At 42.9% G+C, this 22827-nt stretch overlaps 1 protein-coding gene across 1 annotated transcript in view; it reads left to right on the top strand.

The window, feature by feature from the left end:
• The window catches only part of ZNF654 (zinc finger protein 654), a 36417-nt gene extending 14906 nt beyond the window's left edge, over positions 1–21511 (top strand). Inside the window, exons 3-9 of the mRNA XM_075854467.1 lie at positions 970–1051; positions 2869–3004; positions 4069–4271; positions 5092–5231; positions 7168–7309; positions 9579–11838; positions 21245–21511. Coding sequence (XP_075710582.1) covers positions 970–1051; positions 2869–3004; positions 4069–4271; positions 5092–5231; positions 7168–7309; positions 9579–11838; positions 21245–21255 — 2974 coding nt within the window. The 3' untranslated portion in view covers positions 21256–21511. The remainder of the gene's footprint in view (positions 1–969; positions 1052–2868; positions 3005–4068; positions 4272–5091; positions 5232–7167; positions 7310–9578; positions 11839–21244) is intronic.
• The last annotated feature ends 1316 nt before the right edge of the window (positions 21512–22827 follow it).

Genomic DNA, 22827 nt, shown 5'->3' with positions numbered 1-22827 from the left:
GGCATAAGTGACATGTTAACTTTATTCTTCAGGTCAGTACGTTAACAGCGATACCAACGTCATAGGTTTTTTTTTTTTTTTTTAATGTTTTACTATTTTTGCTCAATACAAAAACACTTCTTTTGGTGTCAACACGAAATATGTGAGAGGGCTTGATTTTGTATGGGGCGAGCTGTAGTTTTTATTCGTATCATTTTGGGATACATACAACTGTTTGATCACTTTTTTATTTATTTTTTGGAGGCAAGGTGATCAACAATTCTGGCATTGTGTTTTTATTTTATTTTTTATTTACAGCATTCACTGTGCGGGATAAATAATGTGTTAGTTTTATAGTACGGGTTGCTATGGATACGCCATTACCACTTATCTATAGTATTTGTTTTTGTTTTTTATGTATTCTTCTTTTTTTTTTTTTTTTTTTTTTTTTCCCTCCAATTAAAAAAAGGGACGTTGTAAAGGAAAAATTGCAATTTTTGGTTTATTATCTTCTCTTGTATTTTTTTTAATTTTCCAAAGTCCCAGTAGGGGACTTGAATGTGCGATCTTCTGATCTCTCATATAATACACTGCAATACTTTGTTAGGCCCCTGGCTGCCATAGCAATCCAACGACACCTCGCACTTGCGTAGTGGGGGCACCAATGGGGTGACAGAGGGATCATCTAAGCGGGTTACACTACCAGGATTGCAGCTAGCTCCGTTCCTGGCCGTTGCAGCAGTGTATGCTGTATGTTCTAGCTGACACCCGCTGCTGATGGCGCGGACTTAGCTCCTGGGTCTGTGTCATACATATAGGCACATTGTTCTAACCCCCTGATGCAGTGGATGTGGCCAAGAGGTTAGATTAGTAACATTCTAGTGTGATTTGATATGTGGCACCATTTAATTAGTCTGTTTTCTTTTTAAGGTAATTTTTTGCCAATTTCGATCTTCATATAAATCTCAGGGATTTGCTCTTTTATTTCAGGAGTCTCTTTGAATTGCTGCTGTTTTTTGGGAAAGATGAATTTTATGAGGCACCTCTAAAAGACATCCTTGGCTCGGTTCAGGTAAGGATTTCTTTTTTCCTTTGGGATTTTTGGGGTACGACTACAGCCGGGGAAAGCTACAGTAAGCGAAATGTAGAATTAAATGGCATATCATGCAATGCATGGTGGGGCAGAGTCTGCCAGAGAGAGAGCCACTGATTGTGAGCAGCAAGGGGATATCCATATATAAGGCTCCGGGACAGTAGGCCAGTATGTTGGAGGAAGTGTCTCCCCCTAGCAGAGCTGCTAACAGCCAGCGCGTGTGCCGAAACAGCTAGCCTGCAGTAATAGACGTCCCCAGCTCCGCTTCTGATTGGCTTATATAGCTGGTGATGTCTAGTGTCGCAGCTCAGCGGTCTCGACGCCCGCACGAGCTGTTAGCTGCTCTGCTATGAAGGTTCGCCCTCAGCGAGTTACGCTGTTCACGTAACTCACGACCATATAACGTTTTTCATGGTCGGAAAATCTCATTCAGCCGCAACACGGGGGCCCCGTTCTGGAGATAGGTGCGGGTCCCAGAGCTGATGTGTCATATATGTGTCTCGTGGGAAAACCGCTTTAAAGAGGCTCTGTCACCAGATTTTGCAACCCCTATCTGCTATTGCAGCAGATCGGCGCTGCAATGTAGATTACAGTAACGTTTTTATTTTTTAAAAACGAGCATTTTTGGCCAAGTTATGACCATTTTCGTATTTATGCAAATGAGGCTTGCAAAAGTCCAACTGGGCGTGTATTATGTGCGTACATCGGGGCGTTTTTACTTCTTTTACTAGCTGGGCGCTCTGAAGAGAAGTATCATCCACTTCTCTTCAGAACGCCCAGCTTCTGGCAGTGCAGATCTGTGACGTCACTCACAGGTCCTGCATCGTGTCGGCACCAGAGGCTACAGTTGATTCTGCAGCAGCATCAGCGTTTGCAGGTAAGTAGCTACATCGACTTACCTGCAAACGCCGATGCTGCTGCAGAATCATCTGTAGCCTCTGGTGCCGGTGTCCTCGCTCGTCTGACACGATGCAGGACCTGGGGCAGGAAGTGAGTGACGTCACAGCGTGATCTCTCGAACACGCTGTCTGCACTGCCAGAAGCTGGGCGTTCTGAAGAGAAGTGGATGATACTTCTCGTCAGAACGCCCAGTTAGTAAAAGTAGTAAACACGCCCCGATGTACGCACATAATACACGCCCAGTTTTACTTTTGCAAGCCTCATTTGCATAAATACGAAAATGGTCATAACTTGGCCAAAAATGCTCGTTTTTAAAAAATAAAAACGTTACTGTAATCTACATTGCAGCGCCTATCTGCTGCAATAGCAGATAGGGGTTGCAAAATCTGGTGACAGAGCCTCTTTAAGTCTCATGCATAAAACTGATTTAAAAGCGTACCAGTGCCTTTACAGGCGTCATTGTGACCTCTGATAAGTAGCAATGTACTACCAGAGAAGAGCGTTTAGGGTCTGTGGCTTTAGACCCTTCTCTGCTGGACCTATAGATGTTGAACGCATACACGTGATTCCATACAATAGAGCACCTGTAGCCGCCGTTTTCTCCCAAGGACTGAATCACAACATGATATAATGTATCACTCCCTGTCACATCGGTCTCCTATTGGTGCCATTTTCTCTTAAAATATAGGATACTGTTTCAGCCAGTTATTGTTAGAATATGCATTGTGTATGTCAATCTTGCCGAATAAAAATATATATATTCAGATTTTAGATGGCTGAGGATGGGAAAAACTGGAATCCTATCTGATGGGTACTACAAAAATGAATACTGTGTGGAATTGATTAGATTATGTTTTGGTCATTACATTGTTCTTAACGTTTTTTTTTCATTTTAGGAATGCCATGACCTGTTAATCCGATATGACAACACAGACTTAAGACTAGTTACGTGTGTTATTAAGGATGGAGGCCCTTGGGAAGATCCAGTATTACAAGCTACTCTTAAGGGGAAATCTGAACCTCAAGATATTGGTAAGTTCATTTAATTTAATTGGAAATGTAGATGGAGATATAGCAATTACCTGGGTAAAATACTCTCGTAGCAAGAAAAAAGCAATATATGCCCCCCCTATTATAGAAGACGGTTAGTTTATTTTTTATATATTCATGCAAGACCATGGGGGTCTATAATTCAAGACAGCGTTTTTTTTTTTATACAAGTAGTTACTTAGGTTAGTATGACTATATAATAAGTTTTATCTGCTGTTACACACTTTGTAATGGCTCAGAAATTAGGCTTTACTCATATATTACGTTTAACATATGAATAAAGGTTTATATCATCTCTGCTGTTTAATCCGTTGTATGCCAAAATCGGTGCTGACTGCAACATAAAAGGGCAGAGACCTAGAGGGAGTCACCTTTGATTGCATCCTGGGGAATCCCTATGATGCAGTCTGTGCCTATGCCACATATGGGCATCCAGCCTGTGGTTATTTGAGGAACCCCCCCCTCCCCCCCCCCCCCCCCCCCCAGGGCTGTCTGGCCATACTACTTGGGTATTCCATAACAACTGCCTCTGTATACTATTCGTACGCAGGCTAATGTACAAGTATATAGATCTATGCTGAGACATTATAGTCATAAATAATGATCAGAACCTAAACTGTAAAATTAAAGAAAAGGCATGAATAAAGTTTGTTAAAAAAAACAAACAAAATAAACAAAAACATGTGCACACCATAATATACACGTATTTGGTATCCCCGTAACAGTCAACCTAAAAACATTACCGCCAGAATACAAAGATGCTAAATTCTTCTGCTTAAGGCCAAAACTGGCATGGTCCACATGGGATTGATAACATGGTATACTTTACCGTATGTTTATTTTGGGGTAACTTGTGCATTTTAGTGCCCTGAAAGAAGGTATCCAGATGTGAACTTGCCAAACATCTTCTCAAAGGACGCCCCTATGATCTATGTCCCCCCAAGAGCAGCCAATGATACTTGTATGTCTGATATAGTTCAAAAGTATTTTGTGACCAGAACCTAAATAATGACCTGGGCAGTAATCTGATGTTTTTTCCTTTGCAGTGGATAAATACTTGAGGTCTGAGAACCAGCTGTTCTTTGAATTCCGAGTGCGGTACCTCATTGCCTGTGAACGTATTTCAGAAGCAGTGGCTCTAATAACAACCTGCTTGAGTCACCCGGAAGTCGGTAAAAATCTGTATTATCATCAGGCCTACTTTATGTGTCTGCATATGACCCGGCTAACAGAGAAGCTGCTTCCTGAGGTTTGTTCTTTATGCTTTGTTTGAAAAATAGACCCTATAATTCTAGGTTATGTCACCGTGAAGGGGACTAGGAATGCAGCACTATTTTTTCTTTCTTTGCATCGCTGTGCATCAGTTTCTTTAAAAAAAAATAATAATAAGAATAATTCCAGCAATGGTTAATTCCCGGAAAGCCCTCTTTTAAGTTGCACATTTATTGGGATGAGTACATTAATAATAATGAGTCCCTCGTGACCTCCACCAATTGGCTGGAGAAGAGAATGGCTACACAGACAGTTCGTTGACACTTCATTTCCCCTGTGGGGGCGCTGCAGGGGAATTGAACGCTTGCATCGAGGTTCACTCGCAGATTACAGCCAATCGCTGGGGTTTTAACATGCGGGAATCCCTGCGATCAGATTATTTTTAGGGAACTTTTCTAACAAGTGGATTGTCCACAGCAGGCGCCCTTTTTAACACAATATTATTCACACGCTGAGGGATTGTTAATATGCTGTTAGAATTCTACGTTATGTGGAAAATCTCAGTAAAAGTTGATAAAAAAAAGAAATAATAAAATGAATTAGTTTACTAGTCCAATTAGACAGAGCTGCAAATGTCATTTACTGATCTGTATGCAGATATGTGTGATCATGTAGTGATCCGGGGGACAGACTATTTTTTATTTTTTTTGTAATATAAATGTAATCCTTTTTTTTTTTTTTTTTGTTTTTAGCTTCTTTTCCATAACTTGGTGATGGTAAATGTATGATCATTTTATTAACTGATGATATGCCTGTTCTAAGTTTCATATTTCTTACCTGTTTTGTGACTTTTGCAGCATGTACTAAGAATCGATTGCGGTGACGGAGTTAAAATTATCTGCTATATTGAAAAAGAAGGTAAAACAGCGTTGGCTTTGCAACTGAGCGAAGCTTTTCTGATCACACAGCTGCAAACTGGAAAGATGTATTGTGTTTGGTAAGTGTCCAAAGAGCAGCCAGTCATTTGAAAAATCACTTCCTCTACTTCTCACCCAGTAAACGTTTTCACACGGGCGAGTGTGTACAGATAATGTTTCTGCTGGTTTGGGCTGTGTTCACACGGCGTGGTCAATTTGTGCTTTTTGCGGCGATTTTGCAAAGAATGCACGTTGGCGGCGAGATGTGAACACAGCCTAAGGGCTCACACATGGCAGAAATTCCATGTAAAAACTCCATGCACATATTGCAGAGACAAGAGCGTAGACTCTTCTGCCATGAGAGAAAATAACCCTATACTTTTTTATTTTAGGCTGATTATCGGCATGTAAGTTGCAGCGGAGAACATACATGTATATTTTACCATAGAGGCCCGCAGTGGACAGTTGTATTTACTTGTCATAGAGATTGATAACTTCCCGTTCATGAGCCGGTATATAGATGTTGATCAATGTGAGGTGGGAGAGTCCGGAGATGCTGAGAAACAAAGCAAACAAGGATTTACATAGGAGTTATACATTGCTATAAACACTGTATTAATAAACTCCATATGTCACATCTCCTCTGCTCCTCATCCAGCACATGCTGACGTCCTGTAGATTAACATCAGCCTGACCGTTCTGCTTTAACCCCTATTTTTACATGACGCAGAAACCGTTACAAAGGGTTATATTAAGGGGAGGCGTAACAGAAAGTACTTATTACAAACCATAATCACCTTCTTCTCTGATCTTGGACTTTCCAATACTTCTGTCTAAAGGGTTAAATATAATTAAAGAAAAACATGATTATTTTCCAGCAATGGATCTCCCTTCTTTCCCCCCTTTTCTTCTAGTGCCGGTCCATATCTATTAGTAGTTAGGGAAAGGGGAGGGGCCTAGGCGACTTTTTCTGACTAGGAGTCAAAACCGGACCCTAACCCCACTACTCTGTCTGCAATGGAGTCCAAGCAACCTATATGCCATCTATTGCAGAAAGTTGGTTAAAACCTCTCCTTTTTAAAGTTCGGATGCATAGATACACAGTATAGTATAATATGAATCCTGTACAGGGGGCTTATGGTCTTAAATTTTGCCTGTAGATTCTTACAATTAAAAAGATCCTATATTATTTTGGTGTCATGCCGCTGAATCTGTGTGCCGTGTGTTCCTTATAACTCATCTACATTTGTAATGCTGAGCACCTTGTTAGAAATTTATATAATGGTGAAATCTGGGACATCACTCCCATGCTTATTAGATGTTTTGGATTTGGTGGTAACCCCGGGGGAATGGGGGTTGCCTTCTTGATACTTCAGGATAATTGGTGGCTTAAAGGGGTTATCCTAAGATAGACATTCACCATCTATCCAAAGGCTAGATGATAAATGTCGGACTGCTGTGGGCCCCCCGTCACGGGGACCCCCACCGATCACCAGAACAGGGGTCTTAAGCCCCCTGTTCTTCCTCATTGCATCCCAAGCTGTGAGGAGCTTGAGTGAAGTGGTGGTCACGTCCGTCCCATAGACTTTGAATGGAGCAGCACCGCGCATGTTCGACCACCGCTCCTTTCACTGCTGGGAATTACACTGAGGAAGAACGGCTTCGGGACCCCCGTTTTTGTGATTAGTGGGGGTCACCGCGATGGGGCCCCCAGCTATCAGACTTTTATCACCTAGCCTGTGGATAGCTGATAAATGTTTATTTTGACACGACCCCTTCAAAATGAAAAAAAATAATACACTTTTATAATATTAATAAAATATATATATATATATATATATATATATATATATATGTGTGTCTATATCTGATTCTTGTCACCATGTTTACGTGGGTTTGTAATAAGGGAGCTATCCTGATATTAGGGCTATATTAGGGGAACTGATAAACCAGCTCCAGTGTGTATCTCTACAGCGTCACCAGATGTGTATTTAATTAATCTGTTCTCATTTGCAGGGATTTAATTTTTATTTGGAGTAAACTTCAATTGAAAGTAAACCCTTCAAAGCAAGTATTTGTTGAGCAATGCTACAATATGCTGCGGGTTGCTGCAAACGTCAAGGTCATATTTCCCTTCATGAAAACCATCAGAGAGGAAGTAAGTGTGTTTTGAGCAGAAATATCTTGCTGTTTTGTAGAAAACTTGTAAAAACAAATCGTCCACTAGAATATATTCACACGGGGCAGTGACGGAGCGGCAGAGCGGCGCACCGATACCACACCACAAAAACAAAAATTGAGTTTAAAAACTTTTATGTTTTTTTTGCTGTGGTTGCGGGATCAGAAAATAAATACTATTAGGGTGTACTCATACCGTGTTTTTTCGCTGCGTTGTTTTTTTTTGTAACACGACCAAAAAAGGCATGCATTTTTCAATTTGCTGCAGTTGCTCAGAACGCAAAACACAGCAAATTCGCGGTAAAAACACGTGGTTTTGCACACCGCATTGTGTGAATAAACCCTCGAAAAAAATATTTTATATAAGATTGAAAACTGGGTGTTACTATTCCCTTTTTCAATAGGATGTGTGTCTACACGGTCTCACTGGCAGCACCGATTGGTCAGCGTCAGACTGTGTAGGGAGACACTCTATTGACCAGAAGAATGGTAATGCCCAGTTTGTCAATTTATTCATACATTTCCAGAAGGAAAATATTAGGAACAGAAAAAATATGAATTTTAAGAAAAGATTCTCCAGCTTTATTTTATGCACGTATTTACTGGGGTTATCCGGACAATACAAACCTAGTCTAAATCCGTTCCTCACTACATATAAACCTGCTTCTCAATGTACTTGCTTTTTCATTTTTGGATCACAACGCCAGTCGATATGATCCTTTCATTCTGTAGTTCACTAGTTCTTGATGACGTGCCGACACCGTTACACGCGACCTCGGACTGGTTCCTACTTCACTTGGTGTCGGCGCATCATTCAACATGTGACCAAAAGGGCCTGGCGCTGATCGTTAGCTTTGCTAGCCCCCTTCAGAAGTTTAGCATTGCACCTGTGAAGGGTATTTTTCACTAAGTGACTGACGTGGGAAGTTCTAGGCGGACTAGGGGCGGAGCAATTCAGGACGACGGGCAGAGGGATGTGGTGGGCGGAGATTTCTGTGCAGAGAGGACAGCAAAGCATGATGGGACATGTAGGAAAAGACCCAAAGAACAGCGTGCAGTCCAGCCCAGCCTACAAGCAGGCAGCCGTGCAGCGTTTAGGGAGCAATATGGATGTAATGGTACGAACATAGTAATTTTATTTTTTAAGATCAAAACAATACAATTACATTGGTTAGGCAAGGTTCTAGGTGTTTGGGTATATTTTTATTTTTTTTTGCCTGCCGGCGGATAACCCCTTTAATGTCCGGAGAGCCAATAGATCATCTTTTTTCACACTTGATATACACAAATGAAACCTGAATTATAAAATGTAGCTCATACCCATACATTTTATGAAATTAGACACCCGGCACCCTGCACTTAACGGTGATGGGAACGTCTCGTTCATGTTGCATCAAAGCGAAACATTTTGAAAAAATGCATAATAATTAAGGTCTGTGTGTAAAAGTCTGACCCAACAGAGCCTGAGACGCACAGCACCTAAAAATAAAAGTTAAAGATGTATAGAGTTTTTATACATGCCACTTATGCCTATGTCAACATTCACATATCTGAAAGATCAAAAATCTCTGCGATCCAGATGCCAGTAAATATTTGCGTCGTGCAGTCAACAAAGGGCCTGATTAAGTTGAAGGGGGGGACAGAACCAGAAAGTAAAACCTTATTCTGTCTTCGAACGAGTGCTGCACCCCCAATACTGCTCCTAAAGCGGACCGTCGCCTCATTTGAACACTGAAATACTGATACCGAGATCGAAGCACTAGTCGTGGCAATCGTTAAAAGCGTAACTAAAATTAAAAAACAAACAAAAAACGTTCGACATATTATATTGGCATGTCAAACGTTTTGATCGGTGGGTGTCCGAGCACTCAGACCACCACTGATCCCTAAAATGAAGCCACAGAAGCGCTCGGGTGAGCACTGTGCCGCTTTACCCGGGAAATTGAGCGAGAGGTTCACAGCTGAATAGAAAGTCTATGGGAAAGCTGATCTGTGGCTTCGTTTAAGTAAACGGTGGTGGTCTCCGTGATCCGAGCCCCACCAATCAAAACGTCTGACATGTCACTATAACCTGTCAAATGTTTTTTTTAAAGTTTAGTTACATGTATTGCATATATCTTTTGGTAGTGAAATGGTTTAAAAAAAAAAGTGCTTTTTTTTTTTTTTTTTATTACAGTCTGATTCAGCACAATGTTTTTTCTTTTATATGGACTGGGTTCATTCTTTTAATATGTTCCTTTTTCTCACAGGTTGGTGAAGGGGCTGTGCAACTGTCGGTTGAAATATGTGGCTGTGCATTACAGTTGGATCTTCAAGACGACCCCGAAACGAAGTCTTTAATTTATAAAACCATAGCTTATTTTTTACCCACTGACTTGGAGATTTGCAGGATCTGTGCATTGTCTGTGTTCTTCCTGGAGCGGACCATAGAATCGTATAGAGTTGTTGAACGGTTGTATAGATACTCTGACGAGGATTACAATGAGTTTACCAGCTATGTCGAGAATAGAGTGCGCTTTGAACTACTTCCTATATTAAAAAGGGGATTATTATTTGATCCAGAATTTTGGAGTTTCTCGATGATCCAAACAAACTGTGCTGCTTTGCTGGGAGATGAAGTCGCACGGGTTTTATCAAACTCTGACGCACCGGCTAATGTTGTTGAACAGCAAAGTTTGCCTTCGGCTAGCCCTGCGATGCAGTTACGCAATGGTGAATTGAAGCACAAGGAAAGCAGTACCAGGCTTAGAGGGTTACCAAATCCTAAGAAAAACCATGTTGTGCTCACCCCCGCTAAGCCAGATTCTAATACTCCCAGGCATCGTTGTACTTTGTGTAATAGAGAGTTTTTGGGTGGTCACATATTTAGACATGCACAGACCCATCATAAAAGGGGCTGCTTTTCATGTGTTATATGTGCACGGAAGTTCAGGAATAAAGTGACCATGCTCAGGCATCTAAAACATCACCTAAAGAAAATGCAAAGGCATCCAGCGGGAGATTCTGCTAAAGCTCCATCGGACCCTTTCCATATACATTCAGATACAAATGAGGTGAACTCTTCAGAGACATCACCTTCGTCTTCAGAGACTGGAAATTCTAACCCTGACTTAGTGGACCATGAGCATACCGTTCTGGGTGAAAACCACACAGTCGACCATAATGGAGGAAATCTAATTTATTCCACAGCCACACAGACCTCATTCTCTACAGATGTAAGCAATTCAGATGACCTGGCCGCACTAAGTGAAATGCAAGATCTAGATGATGATACCGATCGAGATTTAAGCCAAGGTCTTCGATTAAATGGCTCTTTCGTTTGTAGAGAAGACCCAGTTGTAAATCGTCAGGTTGATTATCCGTGCCCTGCTCAGGGTTGTCAACGGGTTTTCCATAAGGTAAGAGCCTTGAATAAGCATGCGCGGAAAGCGCACCCATGTGATGTGAAGGTGCAGCAGCACATCATGGCGTGGAACAAAGGCAAGTGCCGCTTCTGCCAGAGGAAGTTTGTGAACTGCAAACATTTCATTGACCATTTAAAGTTGCACTTCTATCCCAATGTCTATTTTTGCCAGCAGTTCAATTGCAATAAGAGATTTAAACTTTCCACTCAACTGGCTGAACATCAGCAATGCCACGAGACTTTAGAAGTTCAGTGTGGTTTCATGAACTGTCCAGAAATTTTTGATCAAATTTCTTCCTTCTACGAGCACGAAGCTCAGCACTATGACCAAGATCCATTAGATAGTATTACTCCTTTACTGGACACGGAGTCTCTAGAAATGGATCGTGTTCCACAAGAGGACGGTAGGAGCTTGGGTCATCAACCAGACTTGTCTCCACCTTCTTGCAAAAAAGTAGAACCGGCCAAGGAAGTGGAGGCTGTAGACCTGCCTGTTCCCGTTTGGAAGTCAAGAAAGGATGTAGCAGAACCAAAGACCTATAAACAAGCAGAGAAAAAAGTTAACGGTGAAGTACACTTACCTGAGGAGATCCTTCACAGTTGCTGTGTTAGGCAGGATTCAATACCAGAAGCCACGGAGGCTGATGCTGAGGAACAAAGCCTCAATGGACACGCCGCTCAGGAGCCAAGCGTTGTGGTGGAAACATCCGCATCTGTTGAATATGATACAGAAACTAATAAAAACGATCCGCCAAGCTCGGATACTGCACAAGAGACTCCACCAACAAACATTGTAACGGAAAATGCACAGACTCCCTCTAAACCGAGCGCGGCACCATCCTCGTCCACGTACGGCGCAGTGGGAGCGCGGCCTTATAGTAGGCTATTGCCGCCCAGTTATCTAGCCGAACAGTACATTAGTATGCCAAAACGCAGGAAAAATGACAAGGATCACACTTCTGACACTCATATAGTACCTAAAGCTCCAGTGGAGAAGTTGAGATGTGGGAAGTGCCTAACAAATTACTGTAGCGCTGAAGCACTTGAAGAGCATCTAGCACAAAAGAAGTGTCAGCTGTATTTTGGTTTTGACTCAGATGATGAAAGTAAGTCATTTTAAAGCTGCGTAATATGGTGGTTGGCACTTACTGGGGTCCTGGGTGTGTATCTAACCAGCGGCTACACCTGCGTGGTGTCTGTAAATTCTCCCCATGCTTGTGTGGGTTTGCTTTGGGTACTCTGGTTTCATCCCGCACTGTGGGCTAACTGCTCCCATACTTTTATAATGGGAGCACGGCCTGTAAAAACGTCCGGCTGTCCACGGCCGTCTGGGCATGGTCGTGTGCATGAAGCCATAGATAAATCAAACCGTGCCAGTTATACCAGTTCCTAACATTAAAGTGCTATACATCTAAGATCAGTCGAAAGAACAAAGCCTTAAAGCGGATTGGCCAGGTATCTATGATGCCCTGTCTGAAAGCAGCATAAAGAAGTAACAGACACGAAGATTTCAGTGCGCTGACACTTATTAGTTGATGTTAATGGGGTTGTCCTGGCATGGGGCAATTTTTCTTATACTGGTGACCTATCCACAGGATTGGTCATCGGTATATGATCAGAGGTGGTCCAACACCCGGATCCAGCACCGATCAGCTGCCTTCGGCACCGGAAGTTATGCAGTGTTTGGCCTGTACTCTGTATAGCGGCCGAGCTGCAGTTCTGCTCCTATTCACTTGAATAGGAGCCGAGCTTGCAGTACTACAGCACGGCTGTTATACAGTAATCGGAGCCTTCTGCTTCCGGCACCAAACACTGCATAACTTCCGGTGCCGGAGAAGCTAATCAGTGCTGGGTGTCGGACCCCCACGATCATAAACTGATGACCAATCCTGTGGATAGGTAATCAATATGAAATACCGCTCCATGCCTGGACAACCCCTTTAAGTAGTATAGGATAATTATACTTGCAGGTATAAGGGTAAAGAAATATGTACACTCCAGTTTTGACGATCTTAGAGCTTGCATCAGGGTAAAAAAGGTCGCCTGTGGGGAAAAAAGCTCTGCCTCCGATTGAAATCAACGGGAGGAAATCTGGGCCGTTCTTGTGGTGTGGATTCCGACGTGGTTTCAGTGCCAAAAAACTGTGTGAACTGGCCCTAAGGGTATGTTCACACGGCTTATTTTCGGTTGTTTTTCAGCCTGTAAACGCCCGAAAAATCGGAAGCAGAACGCCTCCAAACATCTGCCCATTGATTTCAATGGGATAAATAGTGTTCTGTTCCGACGGGCCGTTTTTTTACACGGCCGTTTTGAAAAATGGCTGTGTAAAAAAAAAAAAAAAAAAAATGCCCGAGAAAAAGTGCATGTCACTTCTTGAGCCATTTTTCATTGACTCTGGAAAAACGGCTCCAAAAACAGCCGTAAAAAATGGGTGCAAATTTAATTTTGTGTGCGCGCGTGCCCATACCCTAAGGCTGGGTTCACACGTGGCGGAATTTCACTTAAATTAATCCGCAGCGGAGCCGTTTCTGCATTGACTTTCACTTCTATTTAGAAGTGTTCGTTTAGACGATGCGTAACATTCCGCTGCGGAGCATAGGCTGCGGAGCGGAATTTGGTGTCCGCAGCATGCTCTGTCTGTTGCGGAGCAGTGGCGGACTCATGGCGGAATTTCTCCATTGATTTCAATGGAGATTCTAAGTTCCGCAATGAAGTCCGCAGCTGTCATGCACATGTTATGTGTGCTGCGGATGCGTCTTGCTTTTTTGCCATGACATTTCTTCATTCTGGCTGGACCTATGTATTTCTAGGTCTACAGCCAGACTGAGGAAGTCAATGGGGCTCCCGTAATGACGGGAGCGTTGCTAGGAGACGTCAGTAAATAGTCACTGTCCAGGGTGCTGAAAGAGTTAAGCGATCGGCAGTAACTGTTTCTGCACCCTGGACAGTGACTACCGATCACAATATACAGCAACCTGTAAAAAAATATAAGTTCATACTTACCGAGAACTCCCTGCTTCTGTCTCCAGTCCGGCCTCCCAGGATGACGTTTCAGTCTAAGTGACGGCTGCAGCCAATCACAGGCCAATCACAGGCTGCAGCGGTCACATGGACTGCCGCGTCATCCAGGGAGGTCGGGCTGGATGCCGAAAGAGGGACGCGTCACCAAGACAACGGCCGGTAAGTATGAAATTCGTTTACTTTCACTAGGGAAAGTGCTGTCCCTTCTCTCTATCCTGCACTGATAGGGAGAAGGGAAGCACTTTTCCCGCAGTCCGCAGCAGCTAGTCCGCATCAATTTACTGCACATTTTGTGCAGATCCGCTGCAGAATCTGCAACGCAGATTCTGTGCGGCATTGATGCGGAAAGTTGCGGAGGAAATCCGCCACGTGTGGTCATGCCCTAAGGCTGTTGCAGATTTGAGCCAAAGCCAGAAGTGGATCCAGGAGGAAGGAAAAGTAGACGTTTATATATTTCCCATTCCTTTTGAAACCACTTCTGGCTTTGGCTCAAAAATCTGCATCAAAATCTGCAAAAATTCTGTGCTGTGTGAATCCAGCCTTATTCTTCCATCAATAGAAGAAAAAAATCACTAGAAAGTTTGGCACATTTCTAGGATTTCTCCTGCCAGTATTAATGGAGCCTGATGATATTGAAGATTATTTTATCTTGTGGAATTGCTGTTTTAATCGTCAGGTGGCTTCCAGATATATGAAAATAAATCTGTTCTAGTTCTCCAATGGCTGATGAATGATTTCATACATTGTTGTGCTGCTGACATGACCTGCACTAGTCCCTTATTATAAAGCCTACATTCAGAATCACATGCATGGCAAGGGTCTCCGATGTACGTGTAATGTGATGGTGTGGGGTAAGGAAGGTCCCCAGAGTGTTCACACGCTGTGTTTTCAGGCATATTTCAGGGCATTATAGCCCCTAAATATGCCAGAAAAAAACGGAGCTAATCGCCTACAAACATCTGGCCATCGAATTCAACAGAAAAAACAGCATTTCGTACAGACTGGGTGTTATTTTATGCCGACGTTTTAAAAAAACAGCGCATAAAAAAATGCCCCGTAAAAAGGAGCATGTCACTTCTTGAGCCAGTTTTTTTCATTGTGTCAAACTGCTCAAAAAAATGTTTTCAGTTTTAAAAAAATGGCTGAAAATCAGAGGCTGTTTTCTCTGAAAACGGCTCCGTAATTTTCATCCGTTTTTGAATTTGCGTGTGAACATAGCCTAAAAGTAAGAAATACAACCTGTGGTCGCTGAGCCCTCTATAATATCATAACACCAGGAATAATATACAACCAAGTAGGGTTGGGCAATTATGATCAAAATCACAATTTTACCTCGGTTAGGATTATTGAACTATTTATTGAGGCCACGTCTCTTTTTGCGTTCCACACCCCCTAGTTGCATGCTACGCCATTGAATTAATATTTTTCCCCTGAGCCTGCTGTATACTACTTTATATAACATACCCCCTGACACTGCCCCCCTATAGTTGCCCTCCACACAGTATAATGCTCCCATAGCTGCCACCACACTGTATAATGCCCCCATAATTGTCTTCCACACCATATAATGCCCCCTATAACTGCCCTTCCCACAGTATAATGCCCCGCCATAACTGCCTCTCCATAGTATAATGCCCCCATAGCTGCACCACACACAGTATAATGTCCCTCAAAGCTGCCCCAATAGTGCCTGATAAAAATCATGTACATACTCGCCTAACCCTGTTTCAATGACTAGTGGAGGAGATCCCTATGGTCTGTGCAGACCGGCGCAATGACGTCACTGCCTCGCGTCCAGCGATACATAGTGAATAGTAGAGCAGGGACCTTGAAATTCGCAAGATGACGTCTGAGTTACAATTTATTTTTAAATATTTCCGATATCATGGTCACATTATCTGATGACACATCCCCTTAACCACATGTCGGAATTCCGTTTCAAAATCTGGAGTATCATTTAAATATAATACGGCTGAATTATTATCAGTCTCCAAAAGTGAAAAATAGCCCTACCCCAGTGCATGATCTGTGTGTACAGTATTTGGGCTCGTCCACGCTTCGAAATTGCTGTGGTTTTTTTGGACGGAATTTCGGACTGAAAAAGCGCAGCAGAATAAATTAGCGGCATAGTGGATGAGATTTAACAAATCTCATACACGCTGCGTAAAGATTCAGAGCAGAAAATGACCCCCGGTGCGTATTTTTCGGACCACAGCATGTCCATTCCTGCTGCGGATAGTTGACTGAATTGCTGCGTTTTTCAGAGGAGATGTCCCCATCTCCTAACATTGTGAAAAATGCAGCAACATACGCACCGTGTTCTGCCGTAAAAACCGCAGGAGATGGTGCGTTTTTGCTGCAGCGGAATGTCTGGCTCTGTTCACATCTGTCGCAGATTCGAGATTTTTTGCCAGACAAAATGAGATGCCTTAACAGAAACCCCAAAAAGTAATAGGTGCTGTTGGTTTTTATCATTCAACTGATCCGGTGACTTCGGTTTTTAGTTCCGATCCTATGCAGTAGCAGAACAATGAAAAGCCCGAACGCAGATGTGAACAGAGCCTAAGGCCGGATTCACACGAGCGTGTTCGGTCTGTGATATAAGGTCCGTATGTCGACCGAACACCCTGCAGGGAGCCGGCTCCTAACATCATCATTATCGATCACGCTAGATGTCCCTGCCTCCCCGCGGATCTACTGTCCTGTACTGAGAACATGATTACAGTTCGGGAAGAGTTTTCCCACAGCGAGGCAGGGACAACTAGCGTCATAGATAACTATGATACTAGGAGCCCGGCTCCCTGCAGTGTGTTTGGTCTGGGAAATGCGGCCGACATACGGACCCTATATCGCGGATCAAACACGCTCGTGTGAATCCGGCCTAAAATTCCTGCTACTCCCCTGCAGGTGCCGTCAGCAGATTATAGGTGGAGCTGTTGATCCGGCAACCAATGATATATAAAAACTCCACCAATTTGTGGATAAAAATAGTTTGGTATTGGACCTTTTCATGAAGCATCAACATGCGTAGGGTAGTGCGAAGTTTTCTGCTGGTAAATCAAGAAGCTGTGCCCCTGAAATCACCACGGGAGCTGGGCTGTGACTTTCGGGCTCCCGCTGCAATGACCGTGATCTGAGAAATCTCTGATCCCGGCTTTTTAACCCCTTAAATGCCGCCAATACATTATCATGGCAGCCAGAGGCCTTACAATGGCTGTATGCCTATTAGGCCGTGCCAGAGGCTTGGCCTCACAAAACTACCTGTCAGTTTTAGGCCCTGTTCACACAGAGGTTATTTTGCAGGTGGAAAAATCTGCCTCAAAATTCCAGAAGGAATTTTGAGACAGATTTTGACCTGCCTGCATTCCCTTTGCCGAGTTTTTTGCAGCGTTTTTTTTGGCCACGGCCATGGAGTGCCGCGGGCAAAAGTCGCCACGAAGGACACTATCTCTGCCTCGCATTGATATCAGGGCATGTCGCTTCTTTTTTACCGCTCATGGGACAAAAAATGCCTCCACCTCCCATTGAAATCAATGACCATTTCGGGTCGTTTTTTTGCACGGTTTCCAACATGGTTTCTGCGTCAAAAACAGCTTCCAAAATACTCCATGAGAACAACACTGACAGGCAGCATTGTGAAGTCCCTTAGTGGGACTAAAATAAAAAAAATACAGGTAAATAAAGTTTTATTAAGTGTGCAGTAAAAATACAATAAAACAAATTTTTCCATTAAAAACTGTATCGCTGCGATTATAACTACCCGAAAAATAAACACGTTATTACAAACGTGTTTTACCTTCAGGCCCCATGCACACGACCGTATTTTGCATCCGGAATTACGGACCCATTCATTTCTATGGGCTACGGACACCTTTCTGTATTTTTATGGATGGGTGTCCGTTGCATAGAAATGATCTGTAAAATATAGAACATGTCCTATTCTTGTCCGTAATTACAGCACGGACTCCCCATAGCAGTCTGAGCGCTTCCGTAATTACGGATGTGCACCGGTAGCCGTCTGTAATTACAGGAGCGTTGCTAGGCGACAACAGGTTTGCAGATGTTGTACATAATTAGTGGTTTTCTTTTTGCGGAACCGCATATACAGATGCACTACGGACCGTAATTGCGGATATTGTTCCATGTATGCGGATAAGTTGCGAATGACTACGGATCTGTATTTACAGGCAGGATTTACGGATGGATGAAAATACGGTCCTGTACATGGGGCCTTAGGCGGTATTTTAAAAAAAAAAAAAAACTGCGTAATTGCACCAGCCCCCCCCCCCCCCCCCACACAAAAAAAATCTGTTAATCAATAAGTCTCATGCAGCTCCATATGGTACCAATTAAAAAAACTACACCTGGTAAAAAAAAAACGAAGCCAACGTATGGCTACATCGATGGGGAGATTCAAGTTAGGGTATGTGCACATGATTAACCAGTTAAGGTCTGGGCTATTTTGCGCCTTCAGGACCAGACACCGTTTAGCCCTTTTTAGCACGCGTTAGTTAAATGGCTATAACTTTTTTTATTTGTTGGGCTAACGACGTGATTTTTGCGACCGTTTTTTCCGTAGACAATGCAGGTTTCATTTTTTTATCGTTTTTATACACACCTTTTTTGCTATTTTAGAATTTTTATTCATAAAGTTTGAAACTAATAGTAAAAAAATAAGCTTTTTTATGTTTCAGCTATTTTTTTTGGGTAATAACATAGTTTTACCCTAAAATAGACCTTTTATTTGTGATCGTCATTGTCTACCGTAAATTTTAATATATTACATGTCTATATTAGGGTAATTAGGTCAGCGCTAGCGTTACAACAATGATTGGCGGGGGGAACGTTTTTTCTTGGGGTGGGTATTTTATGTGTATTTATAAAAAAAAAATTTGCACTTTACTTTATTATTTTTTTATTACTATGGTCTGTTCCTCAAAGGTCAAAAAAGACCTTTGGGGAACTTTATATATTTTTTTTCTTTCTTTTACACCATGTTTTCCACTGTAACTGGGGCTCCAGTTACAGGGGAAATCAGCCCTCTCATAGTGACGATTGTCACTAATAGGGCTGTGCTGGGTCTAGTTAGAGCCAGCAGCAGTCTGCCACTAACGGCACCTGGCGATCATGTGACCAGTCACATGATCACCGGGAGGAATAGAGACAGCGCCGCTGCTGCTGTCTCTATTCCTATACACAGCATTCATTGAGCGCTGTGTACAAGTGATCATAGAAGACAGAAGCAGTGAAAGCTGCTTCTATCCTCTCCTCAAGGTCCCCGGCAGTCACTGACAGCCGGAGACCCGACATTCAGCTGCCCGATCGCGCGGGCAGCAAGTTAAAACCCGAGCCGTAGAAAGTCTATGGCTCGGGTTTTAAGGACCCGTCCCTGACCGCTGGCCGTAAAAATACAGCCAGCGGTCGGGAACCAGTTAACAAAAAACGTTGAAAACCGCTCCTGATTTTCAGACTTTCTTTAGCAACTCGCATTTTTCGCTGCGTTTTTTACGGACGTTTTTGGAGCTGTTTTTCTATAGAGTCAATCAAAAACAGCTCAAGAAGTAATATGCACTTTTTCGCGGGCGTTTTTTTTACGCGCCCGTTTTTCAAAACGGCCGTCTAAAAATAAGGCCCGTCGGAACAGAACGCCATATTTCCCATTGAAATCAATGGGCAGATGTTTGGAGGCGTTCTGCTTGGGTCCGAAAATCAGCTGTGTGCACATACCCTTACGGCTCTAGGAATGCGGCCGTGAAAAAAATAATTTTGGATTGTGTTTTTTATTGTGCAAAAATAGTAAAACTTAAATACTCTATACATATTTGCTATTATCGTACCGACCCATAGAATAAAGATCACATGTTGTTTACGCCACATAGTGAACACATACATTTATATAGCTTTCTTTTTTTTAATTCCCTCCCCCAAAAAGAGGTAATAAAATTTAAAGGGTAAATAAACTTTCAAAAAACTTCTGACATGTCATCGTGACATGTCAGAAATTTTGATCGGTGGGGATCCACCCCAGCAATCGCTAAGACGAAGTGGCAGAAGCACTCGCGTGAGCGCTGAGCCGCTTCATTTCTGATCTGCTTTTCTCGGAAAACCGAACAAGTGGTGTACGGGCTCAATGAACTCGTACACCGCTCGCGCGGATTTCAGCCAGCAGTGGTGATCTATAGATTTTTCAATGTCAAAGTATTGATTAAAATTTGTTGGTGAGATTAAACGTTCTGGTCTAAATGTGAACATTCCATAAGCCTTAAAGGGAATGTGTTACCAGCAAAACATGATTTCTTTTTTTTTAGTTAAACAATTAGTGTATAGGCGATTAAACATTGTTCTATTTTTTTTTATTTTTTTTTTTCACAAGTCAGGAAATATTATAAATTGGATTCAATTGGATTCTAATTTATAATATTTCCCATTGCTGGTCACTAGATGGAGCCATTCCCAAAATTGCAGCATTGCATGTGGTAAAGCAACCACATTGCTTTATGCTGCAAAATTGGGTAAAAAGCCCTCGCTCTAGTGAGCTCTCAGCATCCCCCCCCCTCCTTTATCCTGGCTAGTGCCGGGATAAACGAGGGGATTGAACGGTCTAACCTCCTACACTGTGTGTCGCCATTTTTTGAGCTAACACACAGTGTAGTAGGTTTACATACAGTAGTAAACACACACAAACCCGAACATACATAGAAATCTCTTACCTGCTCCTGCCGCCGCCGCTCCGTCTGCTGCCGCTGGTCCAAGTGCACAAGTCCGGAAGCCGCGACCGGAAGTAGTAATCGTACTGTCCGGCCGCGACTTCCGGTCCACAGGAAAATGGCGCCGGACGGCGCGCATTTCAAATTGGACTGTGTGGGAGCGGCGCATGCGCCGTTCCCACACAGACGGCGTACATTGAAGTGGATGGAACGGGCCCCGTTCGCAGTCCCTATGGGATTGGAGCTGCCGTATTCCATGTCTGTATGTGTCGTTAATCGACACATACAGAAATGGAAAAAAAAATGGCAGCCCCCATAGGGAAGAAAAAGTGTAAAAATAAGAAAAAGTAACACACAAACACACAAATTAATCCAAACGTTTTTAATAAAGCACTAACATCTTTAACATATTAAAAAAAAAATTGTGGTAACACTGTTCCTTTAAGGGGCAGTATATCATGCTTATGGCTAAAAATAACAAATGGTTAATGCACACCTTGCAAATCCCCTGCTGTTTCTACACGGATGTTTCCTTGGTCCTTTGTTTACTATGCCACAGCGATGGCGTGCCGTACCACATGTGACTGCCACATTGGTGGTGATAGTATGGACGGCACAACCCCGCTGTGGCCTAATAAGCAAACACCATGGAACTGTTCACACAGCAGCTTTGAAAGGTAAGTATGCGACTGTTGTTTTTAGAGGGATACATGTTCTACATAAGAGATATTTCATTGTTCCACCCATTATTAATATGTATATATATGTTCCATTTTTCCTATAGGTGCCTGGTGAAAACTTGCACAAGAAGACACAAAATTTTACTTTTTGTTCCCCTCGATCTAAATTTGGCCTTAAACAATAGGACTTTACCAGCTTTCACGTTTTTACTAAGAATTCTTGTGGAGTGCTAGATGTGTATATTTCAAGTCCAGAAAAATGTTCACTTTCACATTTTAGCAACAACAACAACAAAAAATGTGCCATGTAATTTTGAAGTGTGTACTGCCTTGAAGATTGAATCAAATAAAATATTTTATATTTATCACAACCGTCTTTGTCAGATTGATTCAACCTAAAACAAGCTTGTTTGGTTCTGTTTATTTTTTCATTTATTTAAAGGGGTTCTCCACTTTGGACAATCGCTACTTGTTAGGCGGTCCCTTGACAATAAGCTGGGACCCTAGAAATAAGCTGTGATTTGTGAAATAAATCTGCGGAAAATAAGCATTACATAATTCTCATACACATGAATGGGCTGTGTAATACTGGACATGTCCTCCGCATATAATCTTAAAAAAAACTATGCAGCGCTCTAGCGCTACTAACTGCCCGCTGTGGACCACGCTGGTCCAGCTTCCAACTGAACCTGCGTCCGCTCCAGCATTCATTCTGCCGTGAGCGGCTCGGCGCAGGCAGGCGCAATGTAGTGACGTCATCGTGCCTGTCTGCACCGAGTCACTCTCGGGACAGTGCAGAGGAGGAGAAGCATCCCCCACCCATCGTGGGAACGGGGATAGGTAATTAATTGTTATTTTTTTATTAGGTACGTAGATATGGTGGCATTATACTGTATAGGACAGCTAAGGAGAACATTATACTGGGCAGAGGCAGCTATGGAGGGCATTATACTGTGTAGGGGCAGCTATGGAGGGCATTATACTATGTGGCAGCTATGGGGGCATTATACTGTGTAGAGGCAGCAATGAAGGGCATTATACTGTATAGGAGAGCTAAGGGGAAAATTATACTGTGTAGAGGCAGCTATGGAGGGTTTTATACTGTGTAGCAGATATGGAGGGCATTATACTGTGTAGAGGCAGCTATGAAGGGCATTATATTATGTAGCAGCTGCTAAAATGCCATTGCAAAGCAGCAAACAGGTATTTGAAACCGCTGGTGCCTCTGGAGTCCCGCGAACCTCAAGGTGTAGGATCCTCCAGAGGTTTACAAGTGTGCATAAAGCTATTATTCGGCCACCCCTGAACAATGCTCACAAGCAGAAACGGTTGCAGTGTGCTCAGAAATACATGAAGACTAATTTTCAAACCGTGTTTACTGATGAGTGCCGTGCAACCCTGGATGGTCCAGATGGAGTAGTGGATGGTTGGTGAATGGCCACCATGTCCCAACAAGGCTGCGACGTCGGCAAGGAGGTGGCGGAGTCATGTTTTGGGCTGGAATCATGGGGAGAGAGCTGGTAGGCCCCTTTAGGGTCCCTGATGGTGTGAAAATGACCTCTGCAAAGTACGTAGAGTTTATGACTGACCACTTTCTTCCGTGGTACAAAAAGAACCGTGCCTTCCGTAGCAAAATTATCTTCATGCATGACAATGCACCATCTCATGCTGCAAAGAATACCTCTGT

Source organism: Rhinoderma darwinii, chromosome 2 (assembly GCF_050947455.1).
Source record: "Rhinoderma darwinii isolate aRhiDar2 chromosome 2, aRhiDar2.hap1, whole genome shotgun sequence".
Taxonomy (NCBI): domain Eukaryota; kingdom Metazoa; phylum Chordata; class Amphibia; order Anura; family Rhinodermatidae; genus Rhinoderma; species Rhinoderma darwinii.
The sequence above is the reverse complement of the archived record's forward strand: the minus strand, read 5'-3'. Positions and strand labels throughout refer to the sequence as shown.